The sequence below is a fragment of the Emys orbicularis genome, chromosome 7, assembly GCF_028017835.1.
Source record: "Emys orbicularis isolate rEmyOrb1 chromosome 7, rEmyOrb1.hap1, whole genome shotgun sequence".
In the NCBI taxonomy this organism is placed as follows: Eukaryota; Metazoa; Chordata; order Testudines; family Emydidae; genus Emys; species Emys orbicularis.
The window spans coordinates 112,726,174-112,752,082 of NC_088689.1; the positions used below are offsets into that span (position 1 = coordinate 112,726,174).

At 42.6% G+C, this 25,909-nt stretch overlaps 1 protein-coding gene across 1 annotated transcript in view; it reads left to right on the forward strand.

Moving 5' to 3' along the window:
* The window catches only part of TMCC1 (transmembrane and coiled-coil domain family 1), a 152,941-nt gene extending 132,392 nt beyond the window's left edge, over window positions 1-20,549 (forward strand). The window contains exons 2-4 of the mRNA XM_065407871.1: window positions 7,896-8,821; window positions 16,599-16,734; window positions 20,205-20,549. Of these exons, the coding sequence (XP_065263943.1) occupies window positions 7,896-8,821; window positions 16,599-16,734; window positions 20,205-20,519 (1,377 nt within the window). The 3' untranslated portion in view covers window positions 20,520-20,549. The remainder of the gene's footprint in view (window positions 1-7,895; window positions 8,822-16,598; window positions 16,735-20,204) is intronic.
* The last annotated feature ends 5,360 nt before the right edge of the window (window positions 20,550-25,909 follow it).

Sequence of the window (25,909 nt, forward strand, 5' to 3'; positions counted from 1 at the left end):
AAAACGACCCAACATTTCACTATGAAGTTCCACCACTGACGTTCTCTCCCTGAAAGAAAACCAACTTGGAGTGTTAGAGGAACAGGTTGGGGCATTAGAATGATTTAGAGCATCTCCTAGTGGAACCAGCTTACAGTGCACCAAAATCTAGTGAAATTATTTTTATAGTAAAATAGTGTTTAACATCCCATATTGTTTCATTGCATTGAAATGTGCAAATTGTTATGGTTATAGTAAAAACTCAGCTTGGGGAGAAGCTGATTTGTGAAAAATACAGGCGAGCCGCATCATATGCGCATTTAACTTACGCGAATTCAACTATACGTGCTCGGCAAAAAAAAGAAAAACAACAAGATACCTGTAAATAGTGTGGGCAATTCCACCCAATGAGCGTATGCCCTGGAGTGAGCGTGAGATGGGAGACGTGAATCTGCTGTTCCCTCAGTCAGTCTCAGTTCCTGCATGCCTCTCATAGTGTGAGCATCTCGCCGTGCTGAGTGTGATTCTAGTGTTTAAAGATACGTATTTTTCGCACAACATGGCCCCTAAACTCAAGCCAACTACTTCATCTGATACTCAACCGAAGAAACAGCGATCTGTTCCAACGCTGGAGGAAAAACTGGCTGTGTTGAACTTATTGAGAGATGGTATGTCGGTCTCCAACGTGGCGCGTAAATATGGCCGCAACGAATCTAGCATCCGTGCCATCAAGATTCGAGAGAGAGAAATTCATCAAGCCATGGCATCAAGTGCTCCAATAACTGCTAAGGTGACAAGCCAGGTGCATGATAAGACTTTAGTGAAGACTGAAAAGGCATTAAACTTATGGCTGGAAGACCTGAATCGTAAACGTGTGCCTATCTATGGCAACACGTTGCGTGAAAAGGCTCTTAGCCTCTACGCGCTGTTCAAACCTCCTGCCGAAGAGGGACAGCCTTCTGATGAGAAGGAATTCAAAGCCAGCCAAGGTTGGCTTAACAGTTTTAGGAACCGCTTCAATCTCAAAAACGTGCAGACTACTGGTGAAGCTGCATCTGCCAATGAAGAGGCAGCAAAAGCCTACCCGGAACAATTAAAGAAAATCATAGAAGAAAAGGGCTATCTTCCGGAGCAAGTTTTTAATGCTGACGAGACTGGGCTCTTCTGGAAAAAAATGTCCACCCGCACTTACATTTTGAAATCAGAAAGACAAGCCCCTGGCTTCAAAGCAGCTAAAGACTGTATTGTTTTGTGGCAATGTGGCTGGGCATTTAATAAAGCCAGGCTTGCTCTACAGGGCTGCAAATCCCCATGCCCTAAAAGGCAAGAACAAAAATCTCCTGCCTGTGTTCTGGCAATCAAATAAAAAGGCTTGGGTGATGGCAGCATTATTTCTGGATTGGTTCCATAAGTGTTTCATTCCGGAGGTCAAGCAGTACCTTGAAGAGAAAGGACTTGACTTTAAAGTGTTGCTGATTGTAGACAATGCTCCTGGCCACCCTGCGGCACTCCGGTTTGCACATAACGACGTTGAAGTCATCTTTCTCCCCCCCCCAATACCACCTCCATCCTCCAATCTCTCGACCAAGGCGTGATTCGCTGTTTCAAGGCCACGTACACGAGGCTTACATTCTCACAGATACGTAGCACTATGGATGCTGATGCCAATCTTAATGTGATAGAGTGTTGGAAGTCCTTCAACATTGCCGATTGCATCACTTATATTAAACAGGCAATGAATGCAATCAAGCCTGAAACAGTCAATGCATGTTGGCGAAACCTATGGAAAGAATGTGTGAAAGATTAAGGGTTTCCCGACCATTGACAAAGAAGTGAAACACATTGTTCAGGTGGCCAGGCAAGTGGGTGGTGATGGCTTCGTCGACATCCTTGAGGAAGAAATTGAAGAATTAATTGAGAGCCATAGAGAAACATTGACTAACGAAGAGTTAGAGGAACTGATAAAATCGTCTACAGAAGACGAAGATGATGACGACGAACAGGAAGAGCCAGCAAGTTGGAATCTTCATAAATTTGCTGAAGTGTTCCAAGCAGCGAAACACTCGAATGATTTAATTTCTGAATACGATCCCTCTATGGAACGAAGCCTCAAAATCACACGATGTATTACGGACGATTTGAGACCATATCAAGAAAAGTTTGAGCAGCTCAAGAGACAACAGCGACAGTTGCCGATCACCATGTTTTTCAAGGAAAAACAGCCAGCAGCAGATGAGCCTACGCAATCAACTTCTCGAGCTGAACCAGAGCCAACCACTTCATCTACGACTCGCTCTCAGTCACCTCCGTTTCCTGGATCGACATCAAGCCCTGACGACCCCCTGTAATTACACCCTGTAATTAAAAATACAGTACTGTAAAATTATATTTTCCATATGTACTCTTATATACTGTACATTACTGTATACATTATACATTTATACATATTACTGTACAGGGTTGTATACACAAAACCATGTACAGTATACTGTACTTTATGGGCGCTTTAAGGGATTTTCAAGGGTAATTTTGACTATACGCGATTTTTGCCTTACGCGCTGACTTTAGAACCTAACCTCCGCGTAAGATGCGACTCCATTGTAACATAATTGTGTTGCTCTGTACAGGTTTGTGTCTCATGTCCTGGATAGATTCCACAACCGCTCACTTTTTGCACCTTATGCTCTTAAGAGAGACCGTCTTAATTTATGGAAGAAGTTGATCTCTTTCAGAACCATTATTTTCTGAGAATTTTGCATTAGTTTTCAGTTTTTCATTTTCACATGCACTTGGTATTAGTTTCTCTACTCCAGCAATAAGGGTAAATCTTTGTGAACAGTTTAATAAAGACTCCTCTCACTGGAGCTGCAAAACTGCTGTATAAGGCATTTGAGAGGAGTGATAAGATCATATCAACACGCTGAGTAAACTGGGCTGTGTTGACATTCTTACAGAAGCACCAAGTGAGAGAAATTGTAAACTGAACTACAACTGCACATAAAGTATTTGTTGACTCGGTCGGGGATCCCGCACAAGGTCCATGTTCGATATACGGCTTGATCAGGTAATCAGAGCTACAATGCTAAGGAAAGATTGATGAAAATCACAAATTCCCAGGAGAGAAACTTAATTATATACTCTTCCAAAATACATGTAAGCCTGTATCGCAGAGATTTAATATACTCTGTGTAGTACTGCTAACCTATGTGCCATTAGCAGAACAGATTAATACTAACTCTTGGTGCTGCCTAGAAACCTTTAATAAAAAAAAAAAAAAAGTATCTCCTCTTGATTACCAAGCAATTGCTATGACTAAGGCTGCTTCAGTCAGTAGCTGATATTTCCACAGTCACCCCAGACTGAAGAATAATATTCCTAGGTTTCCAGCAACCAGAGTCCTTTAGAACATAAAATGAAACGTCAAACACTTTAACTTCCAAATGTCAGACAAGATTTTGTGTAATAATACAGTGAACTTCAGTGCTAGGTTACTAGCTAGTGGCCCTGCTGACCCTGCCCAGCACTAATTCGTGTTATGACAGTGCAGTAGAGTGCTGCCTATCTAATGGACGGTATTTATTACAACTTACTGTATGTATACTGCATTGTGTCAAAGGTATATTAAACTTCATGGAGGGAGGAAATCTATCTATTCGAATGGGGGGGGGGGGTTGTGCTTGACAAAGTGCATGTTCTTAAAATGAATGCAGGAATGTTTCCTGTGATGTTTACAGATTGAAATATAAATTGGATTAAAATAATTATCTAAATAGATTAGTGAGGAGTGCTGCCAAGTGTTTAAGACAGTCAGCAGGCTAGTCAGGGAGAAAAGAATGAGCACCATTATAGTGTTTGTGATCCATGCTTTGCAAATCTAACAACCTATTTACGTAGAGCTTTAAAGGTCACATGAAGCCCAAAATGCAGGTTTGTTTTTAAACACTTTTTAGTCCAGTAGAAATGTTTCACTGATTCTATTTATTCCAGTGGAAGCAGTTTATAAAACATTGTACCAAACACAGCCGCATTGTACTAGCGCATAAGAACCTGGTGGTGAAAAAGTCTAGAAACAAACGTGAAATGGGCTTTTCGTTGTTTGCTTTTCCTACAGCTTGTACAACAAACAAAGTTTCAAGAATGAGAACGGAATTAGATTGTTTTAAATGGATAAGTTACCACTGTTTGCCTCCTTTTGTACAAATGCTGGACATGAAGGGAGTAGCAAAAGGATGGTTTTGTTTCCCAGCCCTGAGCCCAAATTCCTGAGTCACATAACCTCAGCTTCAGTGTCCCCATCTCAAAAAAAAAAGGGGGGGGGGAAACAAATTGCCTAGTCCAAGGGAAGTGCTCTTTACTTAACGTTATGTAGTACTTTTAATCTCCAGAATGCGTTACAAGTAGACGTTATTAGTTATTAATGACTGATAGGCCAGTTCGGGAATGCTGTGTTAACAATGGCAACTCAGAGCAATTCACTCTTGCAAACATTTCATCTGTCCTTTGTTTGAGCTTTCGTATTATTCATGGTTATTTGTTTCTTTACATCCCACCATTTCCTTGTGTTCAGATGAGAGACTTCAATAAAAATAGGGGGCTAGTAAGTTGATACATTCTAGGCACAGAGCACTGGACAGATTACAGTGAGAGCAATGAGAAAGAAAAAGCCCTCTGGCATAAAGAAAGCAGTCCAGTCTAGGGGACAGAGCAGGAGTTACATTTTACCTAGTAACCAGGTTCCTGAAATACACAGCCCCAGGGACTTCTAAGGAAAAACGTTGGACTTCCAAAGAAAGAGAGTTGTTAAAAGCTGCATTGTTTGAGTGTCATTCCCCACTGTTTCTTCACTGTGGCCGAGGAAATGTATTGAATGCTGTGCAGGAAAAGAACTGCGTCTGGAAAGCTGAGGCTTATAATTGCCCTGCTCATTGATAAATATTTCCTAGAGGGTGTAATGGGCTTTATAAAATAAACTTCCCTCCAGGAGTTTGGGCCAAGTGCTGTCATCAGAAGCAGCAAAAAATAGTAGCCCTAATTAAATTAAACGTGTTTTCCATTGTTTTCTCTGTCTAACTTGTTTTATGCTGGTGTCCTGCATGGCAAATGCAGGAATAAACAGTGCTGTGACCTTCCTTTCAGCAGTGCTGTATTAATACTGCTCTTATCAGAGTTAGGTAATTTGTTCTGTATGGCCATGACTCTGTCATGCCCTTTGTCTTGTGTGGCGCTTGTTTTACAGCATAAGCTGTGGGGAAGGAGCATGACTGGTAGAAAGAGAGCAAACTTTTGCATTGTCTACATCTCTAGCACTTTTTGCTCCATACAACCTAGCTCATAGCTGCTGCTTGTATGTGAAAATGGGATTGCTCTTCTATCATTACACAACCGAGTCCAGTGGGTAAGATGGAAATTCATGCTTTTGGATATTGCCATCCATGTGCAGGCTTGCATTAATGCTTTACTTTGAATGCTATAAAAATGAGCTGTCCCTTTAATATTTTTTTCATGCCTTGGATGATGTCATGTTTTTATTTCTCACCCCCAAGCCTGATGCAGGGATAATGCCTTTCCTCTTGAAGGGGAGGAGTTACTGAGTAATTACATGATTCATGGTTTCAGGTAGTGACTAGTGAGCTACCTTCAGACAGTTGGTTAGTTTTGCTGGACTCAGATCAGAACAAGAGCTTGGCTTTTAGTAGAGCGGTTGTAGGCATGTTAACTCTTCTTTGTGGAAGCCATGCACTGGGAAAATTTATTGCAGCTCAGAAAAGCCAAGGTAGGCTAGATGAGAGACAGCACATTCTTGTACTTGCGGGGTGGAGGGCAGGGAGTGCAAAATCTAAAGGGATTTTCAACTCTAAGGGTTCAGTATTTTCCATTTTATTAGGAAGCTAAATGTAACACACACTCTTCTTCATTCTCCTTTTGCACTTTGTTGCCAATGTAGATCAGTATATGTCTGCTTTGTGAATTAACTTATATTGCTTCCTCCTGCGGATAACTTCAGTGTCTGCTTCTATATATTGCCATCTCTGCAAATCCATGGGGTGTGAACATTTATGGCTTAAATCAATATGCCTGTTCAAAGATGTTAAAGGAAACCTGCCTGTAGGCATCGAAAGTCATGTCGTCTCTCCTCAAAAAATCATCATGTTTGTGTACAGACATACTGTATACACTTGGCAGGCAATTTTAAGGATACCAGGTAGAATTTTCAAAAGTTACTAAGAGATTTAAGAGCCAGTCTCATTTTCAAAAGTGATTTAGGCACTTAGGAGCAAAACAGAATCCTAAATGCATGTCACTTTTGAAAATGGGTCTAGACTCCTAAATCTCTGACACTTTCAAAAATGTTAGCCTACATTAAAACCAGCTTCCACCTCCTTGAAGAGTTGTAACAGTGCATCAATTAGTTGTTAGTTTCTTTTGATTAACTACAAAGAGTTGTCAATTTCCTTTTCTTCCAAAGTGAAAAGTCTTGGACAGACTAGTGGTTGGTGCTCTACACTTAGAGATGTGTTGTGATGTCCCCTTACAAAGTGCATACAAACAGTAAGAATGTTGAAAGGGACCAGATAATGGAAACCAAGACTGAGGCAGGAAAAACACTGAGAACATGGGTTGTTGATATTGGAGATTCTGTAGTGAAAATAAATTTTATGCTTTTATTTTTCTTCAACATTAAGACATTTTTTCAAAGGCGAATATGTTCGAGTCTCTGTTTCTGGTTACTAAGCAAATTGCCATTAATGTGTATATAAGTGCTGTTAGTACTGAGAAGAAATACTTTAGATTTACCCGTTCACTTTTATTGCTATTGGTATGTTGGATAGTTACCAATAGTGCTTTTTTGCAGATCGCAAACAGTCTGCCCCGGCTTTTCAACTCGCTTCATTTCATTGTATGATCCAAACCAGTCTTAGTCTTGGCAGAATAAAAAATATATAGTAATAAAATCTGAATTCAGAAAGAAAAGTGTGATGCTTCAACTCAAGGGCACTGGTCCGTTCCTGTTCTGAATGAAAAGAAGGCTTGGCATTTTTTCTGTCCCATAATTGTTTAAAATTTATTTACTGCAAGGCATTAAGAGTTTTAAAGAGTCCAAGTAAATTATATTTTTGAAACGCTGGCATTTCAGGCCATGATCTGTTCCCCCTGCAGGAGAAGGAGGGTGTGCACTCACTTTAGGACTTGATTTGAGCGCTTTATTGTTATGATAATAGCACGTTTTGCAGAGCTGAGAACATGAAGTATACGTGTGCATATTTTCAATGGCCTACCTTAAGTAGTTCTTATTGTTCTCTGAATTGCAGTGTTGTCACTTGCATTTATTGTAGCAATAAAAATTTTTGTGTCAGGAATTGCCTCCGTTCAGTATAATGTATTTGAAATATGTGGCTTTTGGCCTACCATTGTTCTCCTTTCTTTATATTTCTCCCCCAGCATTGATACACTACATCCTATAGATCAGTCCCTACTTCTACCTCCTCCTTCCCCCCCCCCACCCTCCCCCCAAAAGAACCCTCCTTAAGCAGTTGGCTTTTTGAAGGCTGCATCATTTTTTTAGCACAATTGATTGAGGTGGCTTTTGAGCATCATCCCTTTAGATGCCCATGAACTACATAGGGCTCACAAATGCTCTTCTCCCCACATTGTAGGATGGGAATTAAAGCGAAATGGAAAAATGAGATGTGGGTGACAAGATGGAAATGACTGATTTTAAAAATCAAAGTTAGAGTAACTTTGTGTACTGTAGAGTTCTCTGTGCAGTATCAATGACTCTAAATAAAGTTTTTAGTTTTGAAGATCTTGGAATGCAGTTTATGATCATTGACTGTTACTGCCCAGCAAAGTGGATGGTTTTTGAATTAGGAGAGCCAATGTTTTTTAACCTTCATATTCTTTCCCCCTTTGTCTAGATCGAACGGTCAGAAGTAAGCAGCCTAGCACAAACCCCTAATGCAGTGGCCTCAAGCACTGATGGCAGCATCAATGCAGACTCTGTTGATGGGACCCCGGATCCACAGCGGACAAAAGTGGCCATCACTCACTTGCAGCAGAAGATACTGAAGTTGACAGAGCAGATCAAAATTGAGCAAACAGCCCGGGATGACAATGTGGCAGAATACCTGAAACTAGCCAATAATGCTGACAAGCAGCAGAGCGCCCGCATCAAGCAAGTGTTTGAGAAGAAGAACCAGAAATCGGCTCAAACCATTTTGCAGCTGCAGAAGAAGCTAGAGCACTACCATCGGAAGCTTCGTGAGGTTGAACAAAATGGAATCCCTCGGCAGCCAAAGGATGTCTTCAGGGATATGCACCAGGGCTTGAAGGATGTGGGAGCAAAGGTCACTGGCTTTAGTGAAGGAGTTGTAGACAGTGTTAAAGGTGGGCTTTCCAGCTTCTCCCAAGCCACACATTCGGCAGCAGGGGCTGTGGTCTCCAAACCCCGGGAGATTGCCTCCCTGATAAGGAACAAATTTGGGAGTGCGGACAATATTGCTAATCTAAAGGACTCTTTGGAAGAGGGTCAGGAAGATGGGAAGACTCTAGGTGTTATTCATAACTTTCAGTCAAGCCCAAAATATGGTAGTGAGGAGGACTGTTCAAGTGCCACATCTGGTTCAGTTGGAGCTAATAGCACCACAGGGGGTCCAGTGGGAGCTTCTAGCTCCAAAACAAACACTCTGGATATGCAGAGCTCAGGGTTTGATGCAATACTACATGAGATTCAAGAGATCCGAGAGACACAGGCAAGACTGGAAGAATCCTTTGAGAACCTTAAGGCTCACTATCAGAGGGATTATTCGTTAATAATGCAGGCTCTGCAAGAGGAGCGGTACAGGTAGGCATTTTATTAATTAGTCCCCATATTAAATACTGAGGAGTTACAGAGCAGTAAAAATCTAAAGCACTCGGCGGACTATAAACAGTTTAGGGCAGGCAATGTATTGTGCCTTTCCCAGGACAGTGCTAACTGAGTATACTTGTGTAGTGGAAATTCCATCATTATGTTCCCAGTATAGAAATCAGGGTTAGAAATTGAGACAGTGGGAATGCTTTTGTGTAGTGCAGATCTGCATTTATCTTTTTAGAATATTTTGGGTGGAAATATCTATCTCCAGGAAGCCACCCTGCAATACTTGTTAGCTTCACAAAGGGAAACGTTCTCTGTGATCTTCTGTACCAGTCCAAATGTTCCGATTATAATTCTTCTCAGCCAACAGATGGAGACAGAATAAGAAGTCTTTTATGACACATCCCCTTATAACAGGGCCCCACTCTGCCCTTGTCCTCTTCCCTTCAGAAACTGCACGGACTCCACTGGGTGTGCTCTCAGTGAAACTTTTTCAAATCCCCTTCACCAAGATCACCACAATCTCCCATGCTACCGCCTATTTACAATATTGGCTGGTCTTTAGCCCTCTCAGCAGGACCTGAGGGGAACAGAAGTCTCCCCATTCTGAGGCCTCTCTATGACTCGACTCAGCTAGCCCTGTTCCTCCCTCTCTCCCCCTGTCCTTCCTTCTTGTATATCTTTTATCAGCCCTGGTCTGAGGGGGCCAATTGAGTTCTGCCCCACCCAACCCACCAGCCTGATCAGTTAGTTGCCTCCAGTCAGCTCCTCCTGGGGCACTACTTAGCATCTAAATGACCAGAGAGCAGGCTCACTCCCTGCAGTGTGTGTCACCTCTATATGTGGGTCTGGCCATCTCTTGAGCTTCACTTAATTGGAAGACCTATATCCATCAGGCAGACTGCTAAAAGTCAGAAAGCAGCCCCAGAGGCGTAGAACCCCTTCGCCATACATCTGTATATAAAGCTGCTACTATAGCCTGTGAGGAATCAGTGGCCTATGGGACCTACATGCTCCAAGCTTCCTCTCTGATATCATGGCTGAACTGAACAAGAGAGCCGGGGCCTTCTCCAGCATGTGCATAGGCTGCTAGGCCCAAACCTAGCAAGCATTGCAGTATCCTTCCAGAGGCGCTGGAACTTGAAGTGCTGGGGGTGCTGCACTATAAAAATTGTTCCAACGCCACTGTATCCTTCCGTACAAGCTGAGGATTTTGAGTTTTGAATCTGTCTCCTTTGTTATGTTATGAGACAGGGAGAACAGAAACTCTCCATTTACAATATTTATACCATTGGTTATTTTATATACTTGTTCCCTTGTCATCTCCCTTCTCAGATAAACAATCTCTCATCAGGGAGTTTTTCCATGCCTCTGATTGTTCTGTGCCACACTCTGAATCAGTCTAACTCTGCAGTATACTTTTTGAAATAGGGTGACCAGATCCACGCATGAAATTATAGGCAATACCTCATGGTTGATTTATATAACATTTTCTATGTTCTCCATCCCACTTTTATGCATCCTGGTGTCGTTTGCCTTTTGACTGCGACTGCTCATTGAGCAGAAATCTCCACTGAGCTGTGTACATGGATTCGTAGGTCCTTTTCTTGAGTTGATGCAGTTAATTTAGAAGTAGTATGAGTAGTTCAGAATTTTCCCTCTAGTGTTCCTTACTTTACTATTTATCAACATTGAACTTCATCTGCCATCATGTTGCCCATTCACCTCTGACGTTCCTCATGGTCTTCTCGGACTTGACTGTCATAATAACTCCTATAAATTCTGCCCTCTCACTGCTCCGCTCCTCTTTCCTGATCAAGAAGCGAATAGCAAGGAAGAGTCTCCCCTTACAGAGCCCCTCCAAGATAAGCAGTTAACTAAAGAGGGTTTGGAGGCAAATGTACTTCAGGACTAGTGCTCCTTACCTCAGTTGTAGCTATCGAACCCCTGCTGTCCCCTGAAAAAAACTGTACCTGCTCCCAGGTAAGGTAGAAGAAACCCTGCCTCCTCCAACCATTCAGACGAGGACCTGCATCTGGCTAGGAAAATGGGAGCAGTGAAGCCTAACCCCAACCCTTCCTCCGATATGTCCAGCAGCTCCCTCAGAAGGCATGCTATTGTCAATGTATCCAAAGACCAGGGTTCTGTGCCCCCCTGCTCCACAGTGGCAAAGGAAGGTTAAATAGAATGTATTGTCAATCATTCCACACAACAGTTGCATTCCCACTGCAGAGATGGTGTGGAAGCAGAGGGTATCCCTGTAGTTTACATATCTCGTGTCCGCCACTTTGCAGGGGGCAGAAGGGAGGTGGAGCCATTCCAACAGCAGTGTCTCCTACCCTCCAGTGCCTTAAGCTCTACAGAGTATCAGCCAAGGAGGAGAAGGTGGAGAAAGCCACAGCAGGGAAGTAGTGGGCACCATGGCTGCACTCCAAAGGCCTCAGTGGAGCAACCCGGAGGGGTGGCAGCTATTGCAGCAGCACCTCCTTCAGCCAGTGCCACTGGTAGAAAGAAAAGGGTGCCGAAAGGAACCCACTCCTCTCCATCAGTTACAGGCTCCACCTACCAAAGCCAAGTAGTTTCCCCATCAGAACACGTTGGATCTTACCCCTCACACTCTAGGACTCCTCCCCAGCAGTATCTTGCTATGGCTTTGTAGGCAGGTCCCCTGCCAGCTTCTCCAGGCACCAGAGCCCAGATCTGATGGAATTCTTGGGCTGTGCCTTCTAGGGTCTCTGAGAAAAACAAGAAATGAGAGGGGACCCAACTCTTCACCCCAAAGGGGAGGACAGCAGCCAGGGATTAGTGTAGATTTGCACCATGTCTTCAGCATCGCCTTCTAGCTCTCTTAGAGATGCTGGTGTCCTGGAAGCCATGTGAAAGAGTTTAGGTTACTGTAAGCTTGAAGTGGCAGTGAGTTTTCTGTATGTTTTGCAAACCTGGATGGCCAAAGCCAGTGTCATTATCAAATTCTCTTTTGTTGTGATCAGGCTTTTGCGTGATACCAGAGCCCAGCACAAGAGCTCGTTTCCAGTGCTCATTATTAGGGCCCTATCAAATTCTCGGTCCATTTTAGTCAATTTCACGGTCATAGGATTTTAAAAATCGTAAATGTCATGATTTCAGCTATTGAAATCTGAAATTTCATGGTGTTGTAATTTTAGGGGTCTTGACCCATAAAGGAGCTGTGGGGGGAAGGGGGTTGTGAAACTGCTTCCCTTACTTCTGCGCTGCTGCTGGTGGCGGCGCTGGCTTCAGAGCTTGGCAGCTGGAGAACGGCGGCTGCTGGCAGGGAGCCCACCTCTGAAGTCAGCACCACCACCAGCAGCCACACAAAAGTAAGGATGGCAGGGTATGGTATTGCCACCCTTACTTTTGCACTGCCACCTGCAGAGCTTGGTCCTCAGTCAGCAGCTGTCACTCTCCGGCCGCCTAGCTCTGAAGGCAGCAGCACAGAAGTAAGGGTGGCATGGCATGGTATCGTATTGCCACCCTTACTTCTGTGCTCCTGCTGGTGAGGCGCTGCCTTCAGAGCTGGGCGCCCGGCCAATAGCTAAATCACAGCAAACCAGACTAGTTCATTGTAGTAATTCTGACTACTGAATTTATTATTAAAACCTACCACTTAATTGACCTTTTAAAGCATCCGGAAGATAGAAGCTAACACTTCTGTGAGAGGAGAAAACTGAAGCAGAGAGGCTAAATACTTTGCCCAAGGCCATAGAGGAAGCCACTGTCCTAGCTCAGATTAGAACTCTGGAATGCCTGACTCCTAGTCCTGTGTTTGGACGGTTAGTCCACTCTTTTTCCTTAAAATAAATCCTCCAGGGAAGATGGAGAGACAGATTGTGGTTTAATTTATCAGGCTGGGGATTTGTATTGATCATACCTGGCCTTAAAAGCTATGACTAGCTAACAGGTGTGTGCTATTTCTGGAGAACCTTTCAGATACTAGCACAAAGTGCAGATGTTCTAAAATACTTCTTAATTTAAAAAAAAGAGAGAGAGAGAGAACCTCTTGCTGAGTGTTTACATCTGTCTTGGCAGTTGGAAGAATACAAGCGCCATAATCTTTTTCCATCAAACTTGTGTCCAGCTCAGTCTTCTTAAATTCCTCCCCACCCCAACCCTTTTTTGCAGGTGGATGGCCTTTGTTTTACGTTGCCTTAGTTTCTATTTACCAGCCAATACTTACCCTGCAGGTTTTCTGTGACCTGCCTGATTCCCTCCCCTTTTCAGCTCTTGACTATCAGTATAGCTCTTGTGCTAACTAGCCCGGGGGTGGGGTGGTATTAGTGCAGTCTCTCCAGTTCTTCCTGTGTCTGTCTTTTTATTTCCCCTGCACTGCAGGTTGCTCCAGCTGTCCCAGTGTACACATTGCCAAGGCTATGTGAAAGCCTGTGCTACCTGCCCATTGGCCAGCTGATATGGCCTCAGGCAGTTTAACCACTCCTCTTAGAATTGAATCATCGAGAAAGGAAGATCCTGCTCTGGTCCTCTGCAGTCTTTCTTTTTCAGCTGGAACAAACTCCAAAATAGCCTGTTGCTTATCTCATCCTTTGAAAGGTGGCAGTTGTTTACTGAGAGAAGCAGGGACTTTCCGTTCTGTAGAGAACCCGAAATAAAGCTCCTGCTGAGTTTTTTCATGGTTCCTGTCCCATTAGGGGAACCTGTTTGCACACAGCAAAATCATGAGCTCATATAGTTGGGATGTGTCCAGCTCACTGGTGAGGGGGGGGAGGGGGGGAGGAGTGTTTAAGTCAGCATCACTGGAAAGTACAGTTAGCTCTCGCAGGATCCTGCTATGAGAAACCCATCGACCAAAATGCTACAATATTATACGTTAATTTTTGTATCCGATTCTTTTGTCGTTAGAACTGGTTGGACCTGATACTAATTATATTTGTTTAAAAGACTGCTGGGATAACCTTTGACTTCTAGAACTACTGGGCCAGATTTTCAGTTTTATGTTTGGCGAGTAAAAAGAAATGGCAGCTCTTAGAATCTGCTCAGGGGCTAGGAATGTTAAATAGCCCATTGAGGATTAGCACCGATGAGGCAGCCAGATGTGTCTGATAAAGGGAAATTATCACATGGATGTTGCCACCCTCACATACGTTGTGTGTGTATGTGTGTATATATATAGAGAGAGAGAGAGCCCCTCTTTACAGATGACTTTACAAGGGACAAAATAAGGCATTTACTTTGTAATACCACCTAATCGAAACTTCTCTATCTTTTCTCAAATAAATTTTGGCTCCCAGTCCTGCGTTTTTGTCATAAGACCAACTCTTCATCTTTTCCAATGTGATAGACCAAAAAACCCCCAACTCTTAAACTCACAGATGTTACAAACAAAATAGGAAATGAAAATCAAATAAACAGAGTAAGGTTAGTCCCAATAAGTATATCTAAAATCTGTGTATTGGATAATTGTTGAGTTGGAGTATGGGAACAAATCAGTCTGCAAAAGCTGTGGATGGCTCCTTCCTGTAAGTGGGGAAAGCATTGTTAAGTTAGCAAGCAGGAGTCACGTGACGTTCATTTTGGTTTCGGAATAAACCAGTAGCCCTGCATTCCAGGGTCCAGGAAGCACGATGCCAGCTTCTTTGCTAATTATGTTAGCCCAAATCCTGAGGTTTACAGATTTGCAGGGTTTTCTTATGTTTCCGGTAGATTGATATTTGTTCTGAAGTTATCCAAATCCAGTTGTTTGTAATAAAACAGGATTTAAGATTCTTGGCAACAACTGTTCTATGGTGTATGTCTCTTATAAAGACATAATCACTGTATTTTTTGTAAAAGTTCAAGTCCCTTTTGGTTTAACAAACCTTTTGGAAAAGCTTGAAATTTAAAGTATTAACATGCAGAATACTTTCCCTCCTAATTTATGCTGCACGTAGGGGTTTGTGTTGATTTGTTTTGGTGGGGGAGGGGATGTTAATTTAGATCCTGAGTGCTTGACTGGTGGCAGACTATTCTTTTAATTAAGTATTTTTGGGAAAGGGAAGTGGGGTGGGAGCAACCAGCTATATTATAAATAACTGGCCAAACTTTTCACCAATCCATCTCTACATTGCTACTCATGTTGTTTGATTCCCCGGTGCTCACAAGGTGCTTTTGTTGTTTTTCTTTTGTTTTTTCCAATGGTGTATCTTGACAACACAGATGCCTGGGAACTTTTTTCAGAATGAGCAGCATCAGTCAGTGATGTGCTCTTGCATCCCAACTGGTTGACCATGTATGATTGTCATTGTTTGAGACTCTCAGGTACCAAAGCTGTCTGTTTCAACTACAAACTACACCTCTACCCTGATATAACGCGACCCAATATAACATGAATTCGAATATAACGCAGTAAAGCAGTGCTCCAGGGGGGTGGGGCTGCGCACTCCGGCGGATCAAAGCAAGTTGGATATAACGCGGTTTCACCTATAACGCAGTAAGAATTTTTGGCTCCCGAGGACAGCGTTATATCGGGGTAGAGGTGTATCTTAAAAAGTCAGGTCTTTAAGTAAAGCCCCACTATTTGAGGTAACAAACATCTTCTGAGTTTTGTTCTTTTAATTGCAAAAAATTAATGCTAAAGGTATCTCAGGTCCATAGAGTCAGAAGCCCGTGAGTCAGTCAGCCACTATTTGTTAGTGAACCATCAAATATTAACTCTAAAAGGGGAGTAGAAGATTTATGTTGCATTGTGAGTGTTCTCACAAATAGCTACCACTCATGCAGTTGAACCAGTGGTAGTAATGGAGGGAAACTTTAGAGGGGAAAAAAGGCCAGCCTAGACAGTGCCTATGATTTAGGATTTCTGGGTCCTTGTTCTCTGTTTTTAGTTTACTCTTCAGAAAGTATGTGAATATTTTAACCAAATTCACAGAGGATATTGAAACCTAATTGCTTGTAAAGCACTTTGAAATCTTCAAATGAAAGGGCTATATATAAATGCAAAATACTTCACATTTGAAAGGTTACAATTGCATTGTGGGGTTAGTGCTGCACAATTACTGCATGTTTTGCTAATAAGAGACTTTTTTCACCTTTAGAATAACTCACATTTCAAACCTTTGTCCCCGAAATGGGAATCACTTACAGTCCGCTTGCAACTGGAAATCTTAAAAAATGAGCCTACTAGCTAATGATTTACATGTTCTTCTCATAAATAATAGAACATGGTAATTGTGCCAATCAGACAGAATCACTCTCAGAAGCTAATGGGGAAAAAAATCCATCCATGTGATCTTACATGTAGTGATGTAATGCCAAACAAGACCATCACATTCTCTGACTTAGACATCAGTCTTATTAATTACTGAGTTGTTATCCTCCACATTGCTTCACTGAGTATAATGGGGCGGGGGCGGGGGGGACTGTGTGTTAGTGTTGTATGGAGGGTGATTGGTGAATAAAACACAAGACTGCGACTAAGGAGTTCTGAATTCTATTTCCACATCTGTCCTTAACTTCCTTTGTAACCTTGGGAAAGTCATTTAGTCTCTCTGTGCCTATTTCTCCCTCTTTAAAATAGGGCTGTTTGCCTACCTCATGGGCAAGATTTACCTCTCTCACAGTGAGGAGGCATAGTTTGTTGTCCGAAATCACTCGGAGATCCACAGAGTGAAGGGGCAAGGAAAACGTAAATAATTTAATATCAGCCATGCTGCTTTTCAAGGAAAATCTCCACGATTCATCTCTTGATTCTTGTTGGTGTAATTTTACCTTTGTGTTCTCACTAAAATAACTCCCCTACGTTTCTCACTTCTAGATGTGAACGACTAGAAGAGCAGCTAAATGACCTGACAGAGCTCCACCAGAATGAGATCCTTAATCTAAAGCAGGAGTTGGCCAGCATGGAAGAGAAAATAGCTTATCAGTCCTATGAGCGAGCTCGAGACATCCAGGTTGGTGAGAGGCTGGGCTTAGCAAGTTCCTGCTTCCACTTCAGAATTCTCAAGCACACAGTAGCAATGGCTATATATATGGAGATATACCTATCTCATAGAGCTGGAAAGGACCCTGAAGGGTCATCGAGTCGAGTCCAGCCCCCTGCCTTCACTAGCAGGACCAAGTACTGATTTTGCCCCAGATCCCTAAGTGGTCCCCTCAAGGATTGAACTCGCAACCCTGGGTTTAGCAAGCCAATGCTCAAACCACTGAGCTGTCCCTCCCCCCTATTTCCCAAAATGTTCTTAGTTCCATATGTGTGTGTTTTAATAGCAGTATAACAAAGGCTAATGGGACAGTCATGCAACTTGAGCTTTCAAGAGCACCTTAATCTACCTTTAGCTCTCACAATTCTCTCTCTAACAGCCTTGATGCAGGGGAAGTCATTGTGTATTTGCCAACTATATATGCATGACTGTTCATGTATCCATGTTCAGAGGAACCTGCCCCATCATGGGATTTTTTAGGTTATGGCCCAGTGGGAACGTGCTCCCATTTTTGGTGGTGGCCATAATACAAGTATTTGCACATGTATTGGAAACCAGTGGGCAGAGACATGAGCAGGAAGTTTTTATGGTAGTGTTCCCAGTAGACTGCTCTAGGGCGTGTCACTAATTTTAGAGCAATCAGCACAGATATTGAAGGGAAAACCGTAGCTGGCTTTCTGTATCCATTGTGTCCAGTCAGGAAAAAAATCCATTCTGTTTTTCATGCCCAAATAAGGAGGTGTTTGCAAGAGAAGTTTCTTTCAGTATATGAAGTATCTAGAGTCCAGTAGCCTGTGGAAACAGGGGATTTACAGAGTTGGAGGAGCTTCTGCAGACAAAAGTCAAGTGATCTGGGAAAGTACCTGGGCTTTAGCTAAGCCTTATAAAGGTCCATTTAGAAACAAGCTCTAAGCTATTTTAAATTCACATTGTTGGTTTAAACAGGCTTCTCAGTTTTGAGGAGAGGACTTGGGACATTTTTTGTGTGTGAGGAGAATTTTAGGTCGAAGTGCAGTCTGTCCTTTGCACAGATGAGTCTTACAAGCTGGTTCCACCAAACAGAGGCAGTGATTTCTTTTGGGCTACATTTGTTGACCCAACTGCACGATTGGTTGAATCAGTTTTGCCTATTGCTTTCCAATTATGTAACCTCTGGGAAGCCCTCGATAAGTTGACCTCCACAGCAATATCAGAGTTTTACGCAATAGTGCAGAAATGTAACAAGTAACAATGACCTTTCTAGAGTAAAGCTAAAATAAATAAATGTCTGGGGACAGTGGTACCATGGCCTTTACCCTATCAAATATCAGAATTTCACTTTTAAATGTGCTACAGGGACCCGGCTGTACACCTCTCTCAAATTTACCCAGGCAGGAGAAAAGAGTAGGACAGGAAGCTTAAAATGAGGTGGGATTCATCAGTAGCCTTTTCCTTAACCTCAGTTTCATGATTCAGCATTTCGGATGTAAATTTTCCATGTTGATGAGGCACTTTGTAAACATGACTTAATCCTCAATGCTGCTGTGAGAGAGGTAAATCTTAGTCCTATTTTTCAGATGAGGAAACTGTGAGTAACTTGCCTGAAGTGACAGAACAGAGACTATAATTCAGGAAATCCTGGCTCTCAGTCCTGTGATCCATCCACTAGCCAGTGCTGCATTCTTCAGCACACCAGATTTAGGCAGGATGGTGACATGACACAGTTGGGAGAGAGAGTTCATTTGGCTAAATGGGAAATCAATGTACAACTTCTCATAATAGGGTACTGAAATCTAATTTTAAAAATAATGAAGTGGTAGATAGAACCTGTTTCTCCCTGGACTCTGGCCTAATGGTTGCTCTGTAGTCTGCAGCACAGTGTAGGATACCTGAGTTCAAATTTATCGTAGTGGAAATAAGATTGCTCAAAAGTGGCTCCCCAAGCCAATTAGGGATCATCTCTGAGTGCTGCTCCGTTCAAATGAGGGGTTCCTCAGGGTTGTGAGAATGATGGCCACTGGGGAAAAGGAGGAAGAATCCGAGACAATATTTTAGAAAGTGTTTGTAAAAGGAGCTAGATTAACAGCCCTGGACATTGGGCTCTGGACAACAGCCCTCTCGCTCCAAAACAGGCAAAGTAAAGGCAGAAGTAATGCAAGAGTCCCTTACGTGAAGGGATTACCTCTAGGAACAAGAGGGGATCATTCAGTTTCCATAGCCCATTCAGTCCTACATATCTCTGAGATTGCCAACCAAGATAACACAATGAGTGCCACACTCTCATTTTGCATAGGATGCTGTCAGATGGTACCTACTGACCCAAATGGCATTAGAACAGAGGAATAAAAGATTGAAAAGCTCCCATCTCTGATCTCTCTAAGCAGAATCTGGTTTTGTTTCTAAAATGTCTGATAGCACTGAAGAGGTGGAAAATACTTTTGCCTCTGTTACAGCCCTGGTTGAATTTCCCCTGGTGAGCAGTCACCAGGCTGGGGTATTAGACCCAACCCACACGAGCGCTCTGGTTCATAGTTTAATTCATTGGGAACTAGGTGACGGTTACAGGAAAAACCAGATGGGCTTTGCAAAGTAGCTTCTTAAACACCCACACACTTCAATATTAGGAGGTACATGCGATTTACAGATCTGTGGAAGAGTAACAAACACCTGAACACAAGACCCTCCATCCACTGTCCTTGCCATTCCTGAATATCATTTGGATTTTGGTCAGTGTCCTGCAGGGGTCCAGATCCCTCCCAGCCAACCTTACTCATTCTGGCAGAGAGAGTCTCTTTTTAAAACCAGTTTCTAACACCTCGTGGTCCTTCTGGTGAGTTTTTCCATTCTCCCACCCTCTGTGGGATTGCTTACAGAGGTTCATTAACAGTAAGTGGAGGAGAGCCTCCATCATCCTAATATGGGAAGCTTATTCAATTGTTGATGGTCTTCATTCAGGGTTAGACAGCTACGTGTCAGGCTCCTCCAATACAAGAGGGATGATGCAGTCTAATAAAACTGTTCCAATATACAGTGAAACACAAGTTAACACTCAAAAGGGAGGCTGAAATAAAACATGGTGGGTTTTTTCCACAAAATCAATTTGGGGAAACCGATATAACCCCTAGCCTGTCACACACCTGAAAACCACAGTAAATCAAGAATTTAAAGTCAATGGAGCAGTCAGTGGAGAAACACTCGTAAATGAGATCAGAATCCGGTATTTTGTTGCAACCTGCAGTTCTTACTTAATGAGGGACACTCATAAATCATGAGAAATGGCACGGGGTTCCTCTGCTCCTGCTGCAGGATATGAAATCAGTTTGAGTGACTCATATCCTGCAGCAGGTGAGCAGGACCCAAAGAATGTAGCCACATGACAGTAGGCACCAAGTAGTCTTTAAGTACCACTGTGATTCATCACGTGAACACTGAAAACATAACCATTCCATTCTTCCCAACAGGAAGCGCTAGAAGCCTGTCAGACCAGGATCTCCAAGATGGAACTTCAGCAGCAACAGCAACAAGTGGTGCAGCTGGAGGGCCTGGAAAATGCCACTGCCAGAAACCTGCTGGGTAAATTCATCAACATCCTTCTGGCGGTCATGGCTGTTCTCCTAGTCTTCGTCTCTACCGTGGCCAACTGCGTTGTCCCCCTCATGAAAACTCGCAACAGGACGTTCAGCACTTTATTTGTGGTGGTTTTCATTGCCTTTATGTGGAAGCACTGGGACGCCGTCGCTGGCTACTTGGAACGATTCTTGTCGCCCCCCAGATGATGGCGCAAGGAATCAGCTGCATCGCCCCACTGACCCACCTACCCTGGCGCTCACGGGCAAGTGAGCGCAGCAAAGATTAGTCAGCAACTCTTCCGCTGAAATTTTAAAGTGTCCGAGTGAATTTGTTTACATTTAGAATAACATTTTTCTCTGCGAGATGCATTGCAATAGTATTTTTTAGATTTTATTCAAGAACTCTTTTTGGCAAGAATCCTGGATAATTTTTATGTAGCATGGTTCTCTTTGGATGCAAATCTTAAGATTCTTTAAGTGTACAAAAGAATAAAATAAAAATTTGGAGCACACCAATGGGCAATTTAAATTATGGCTTGAACTACAGTACTAAACCTGTTAGGAAGAGGAGAACGTGGTTAGCTTAAAAATAGCAAAGATTAAGCTAGTGTGCACAGCCTTGTACAATGGTACCACAGCGAATCTGTAACGCTAATGTTTACTGTGAAGCCTGCTCACATTCCATGTCCGAATGTATGGATTCAGGGTGGCTTGTTTTTTTCCTTAATGAGAGAAAAAACAACGCACGGATCTCCCCCAACTCAGCTTCTGGGTCAGCCATTTGTGCTGACCTGACATACAGTAATTTTCTAGAAGGCCTGTTAAGTCTTGCTAAGCATACAAAGTGGAAGCGTCATGCTGTACACACAGTAACTGCACAGTCATACTACAGTATTTTGAAGTAGCCCTTTAAATACTTATCTTTAAGCAAAAGCCCTTGGTCGCACTTTTAAGGTTTTTTTTATATATGTATATTCACAGATTTAAAAAAAATCCGAACAGCATACTTGAAGAGTGTAATACTCAAACTCTCAGTGCTTCCTTATTGTTTCTATAATAGGATTTTTTATTATAATTATTATTATTATTATTGGGGGTTTTTTTGGAAGGGGTTGGGAGGGTCATTATTTTCCTCTTTAATAAAGAAGTGATGTTTTTTAAATGAAGAATTGCGTGAATAATTAAGTGTGAGCAGTCTTGTCCTGAAACAGTTTTGAGGAGGGCGGAAAGTAGTTTCTATTGACACCGGTCTGAGGAAGGAAGATCTATTCCCATGCCATTTAACTGTCCTCCTGTGCTTGCAGATGCAGCATCATGATAACTTCCTCCTTCTCTGCACATTTTTGTCATGCAGTTTTTTTCCTGTCCTTTTTGTGGGTGTGAGGGAGGCATGGGGTGTTAGATTTCTCATTCCCAAATCTGTCCACCTGGCCTCAGAATGTTTTCCTTAGAACAAGGAATTTCTCCTCATCCCTTTTTGGGGAAAGACAGATTCTTAAAGAGAGAATAACTATTAAAGGGATAGTTCGTTTAAACGACTGATCCTCTCATATTATCCCCGATAATTTATTTTTAAATGCACCTCTGATAACTGAAACCAAAGTTGTCATCCCATCAGACTGTGGTAAGATCATTGTCTTGATGTTTAGAACTTCTTTGTATGCTGTGTATCCATGTAGCCTGCCACATAGAGCCCCCTTTCTTGTAGCCGTGAAGGCAAGGACTTAATACAGTTCCGTTGTCAAAGCACTAGAGGAAATGTCAGTTACAAATATGACTCAAGTCACAGCAACATCTTTTCCCAGTGATCTGTTGTTACTGGCAAGTTTTCATATTGAAGGATTTTTTTAAAAAAAATCTGGCTCAGTATCTGTTTCCACTGGAAAAAAAGTCGTTTTTAGTTCCAGTGAAAGTCCTTGAGCACAAATAAGACTCGTGGATTCTCTTTCACATGGTTTGCAGTATTTAATCAGACTTGTTGTTCTCCTTCTCCCTTGGCCTAAATTCTATGTAGGAACCAAATTATGGCCAAGTGACTTAAAATGATATGTAATAGCAAGTATAGGAATTCATGCTATTGTGCCTACCCCAAGCCCCAGGAAATTCTCCAGACCTAGGTTAGCACCTCCCTCTCTGCTGGGAAGAAGGTCCTAATACTCTGATCACTGCCAGCCAGGAGAGGAAAGTTCTCTGCTGCCCAACCATCCTTGTTCCTCCTTCAGAGATTCAGCTTGTCACCTTCATAGCCACACTTCTGTCTTTAAACTCAGGTACCCTGTGACAATTCCAGCACACCTCACTTTGTCACTGTGCACTAATCCACTACTGTCTTTGTTAAAAACAAGTTGCCAGTTGCAACTGACTCAAGCCAAAAATAATCATTTCTATTTCCACAAAAGTTGCAGATAGAGAGCAGGTATGTATAAACAATTCCCTTAACAGATGACAGTTGCCAGCTACGGCAAAACTCAGTGGGGTTTAATGCCCTTGTCTGACTAAATAAGATCTATAATTTTCATCCACCCATAAAAAAATACTCTGTTCCTGTTAGGTTTCCTCAGAAACAAAGGTAGGGAGATCAGAGTAATAAACCCTTGACACACGATCTAAGAGCTTTGTTGCCTCAATATTTCTGAAGCCCAGTCTTTGCACCTCTTTATAGTTTAGGTCACACTATAAAAGTTTACAGTTGGTTTAGTGCATGAACAAACTTGGGAATGAATTAAAAGCCAGCCGATTTTTACACTCATTTATCCCACATCCTGGTAATGTCTGAAGTATTTGCCTGTTTTCTGCTAGGTACCCTACCTTCAGTTACAGTCTCTGGGTGTTGTGTTTAATCTTCTTTAGTAAAGAAGCAATTTGCCAGAAGTAATGGACTTAATAGAAACGTTCACCCCAAAACTGTTTTGTGAAGGCCATTTACTTGGTCCTGGACAATGTTGTCTGTCTGTCTCTCTCTCTCCAACAGTTTTCCATTCCAAAAAGTTGTCGCAGTTAATGCCATATATGATGCTGCATCCATTTTTATTTTTTAATATTCTAACAGGACTAGTGTGAGGTTTTTTGCCTTTCATTAGCAGAATGTTTGGTTTATTTCCTCCCCCTTCAATCGGAAGTTCTGTGATGACTTCTAATAGTTTAACAATGATTATATTGTTGGAAATGTGATTCTAGCTTTAAAGCTCCTTTTCCTTGTATGTGGGTTGTGTTCATTCTCTTTAAGGTGAAGCATTCCTGGATGACTTGTAGAAGACCATATCTTCCATGGGTGTGTGTGCATGTGAACCTTTTATTATCCTTCCCTATGTTTGTAAACTTGTGTGACCATCTCTTTGAGTTGGAGAACATTTCATGTTGGGAACTGAAACAATTCTGAAATTGCTTAGATATGTTTAGCACATATCACGGGGGCATATAAGGAAGGAGAGACTATAATGAACTGCATTAGTTCAAAAAGAAGTGACTGTTAAATGATATTCCATGGTTCAAATGAAGTTCACCTGCTCCCCCATCTCCTGTCTCATTGTGTTTAAAAAAAAAAAAAAAATTGCCATTTTTAGACAGGTTTACAAAATTCTCCTTCCCTTGAGCTTCATTAATTTAATTATGCTGAGCATGTTCACAGCAATTACTTTATTGGTTTATTCCAATCTAGTGAATACTTAAGATCTGATCAGATTAAATGGTGAGTTCTGTACATTGTTGCACTGGGCCAGAAGAGAGACTGTCTTTCAGATTTGAAAAATATGCATTTTTAAAATATTAAACAAAAAGCAGCATTATAACAGAAGAAGCCAAGCTATGAAGGGATCTGTGTTGAGATTGGATGGCTTTGCCAGTTTTAAGTGAATTCTGAATGTGGCTAGAGTTAAAAACCCTACGTGTGTCTGTGTTGTGTATGCCAGGTGGTATCGTAGTAGGCAATTGACTTAGCTGTAAGTGTGTTTTTTAAGTGTAAAAAAAAATAAACAAAAACAGAAAAACTCACTTGCACGGTCTGAAAAGTACAGAAATGACACTTGTGAACGTAACACTGTAGTTTATAGATCTTAAGCTGCTAATTGTTGAGAGAGATTTACATATGTCTTGTCTGATCGTCACAGATTCATCTGCGACACTTTTACTGTATATAAAAAAATTTAAATAAAGACCTCAGCTATTAACTGTTTGTGGTTTGGTTGTTTTCAAAGGTAGTGTGGGTGACTGAAGACAGGGAAATGGTGAGAGGGCCTATTGTAATGCACGGAGACATTTCATAACCACGTAGAATTCAAATCAAGTTCTCCAGAAGTCCCCAAACTGGACACCACCCTGTAATCAGAGACATACTGGGCTGTCACACAGGAAGAACCACCACCAATGTGTGTGGAGTCTTGGCCATTTCCCTCTGTCTAGCCATCTAAGGTATTTATCTGGCCCCCATTACAGTGATAGGATACCCCACAATCTTTAGTGTATTTATCCTCACAACACCCTTGTGAAGTAGGGAGGTACTATTATCCCCATTTTACAGCTGGGGAACTGAAGCAGAGCGGGTACGTCCACACTACAGTTCAAAGAGAGCCCCCTAGCCTGGATAGACAGACTTGCACTAGTGGGGATCATGCTAAAAATAGTCGTATAAATGATGTAGCTTGGGCTCTAAAGCCCATCCAACTCCGTAGGCTTGAGAGTCTGAGCTGCCACACCTGCACCGCTATTTAGTGAGTCTGACTACCAGGGCTGGGCAGCTCACTCCCAGCTGCAGTGTACACATACCCGGAGAGGCTAAATTACTTGCCCAAGGTCACACAGCCTATGGCAGAGCAAAGAATTGAACCTGGTCTCATAAGTCCCAAGCTAGCACTCTAATCACTCAACCATTCCTCCGAGTCTCTGGAACTCAATGCCCAGAATCCCTTTTGGTACTTGCACACGTGGGAATGGACATGTGCACTAAGTTTGGCGTTACTGGAGGGGAGATTCGTACCCTTCTTGACTGTCAGCAAGCTGAGCAGTTTAAAAAAAAAAAAAGCCATCACCTAGATCAGTGGTTCTCAAACTAGGGTGCCGCTTGTTCAGGGAAAGCCCCTGGCGGGCCGGGCCGGTTTGTTTACCTGCTGCATCCCCAGGTTCGGCCGATCGCGGCTCCCACTGGCCGCGGTTCGCCGCTCCAGGCCAATGGGGGCTGCAGGAAGGGGCGCCAGTGGGAGCCGCGATCAGCCAAACCTGCGGGCGCGGCAGGTAAACAAACCAGCCCGGCCCGCCAGGGGCTTTCCCTGAACAAGCGGCAGCCCTAGTTTGAGAGAGAGTGCACTAGAGCAACTGTCTGCAAATCTAGGCACTAACATTACATAGGGGGAATAGACTGGTAGTTTCCTGGGATTCTTAGAGAAACAGACAAATGGCACAGAATGAGTTAGAGATCAGAAAGTAAAGGCGGCTGTTTGCCAGATGTTAACTCCCCACACATCTTCATGGGGCCATAGTGTTAATTCCAGCATCGTACTAGAGATTAAATATTCATTTCTTTTCTTCTCCTGCTAGACCCCTGGGCCAGCTGTAAAATGGGCATAATGCCTTACAGGGTTGGTGTGAGGCTCAATGTTCCTGTA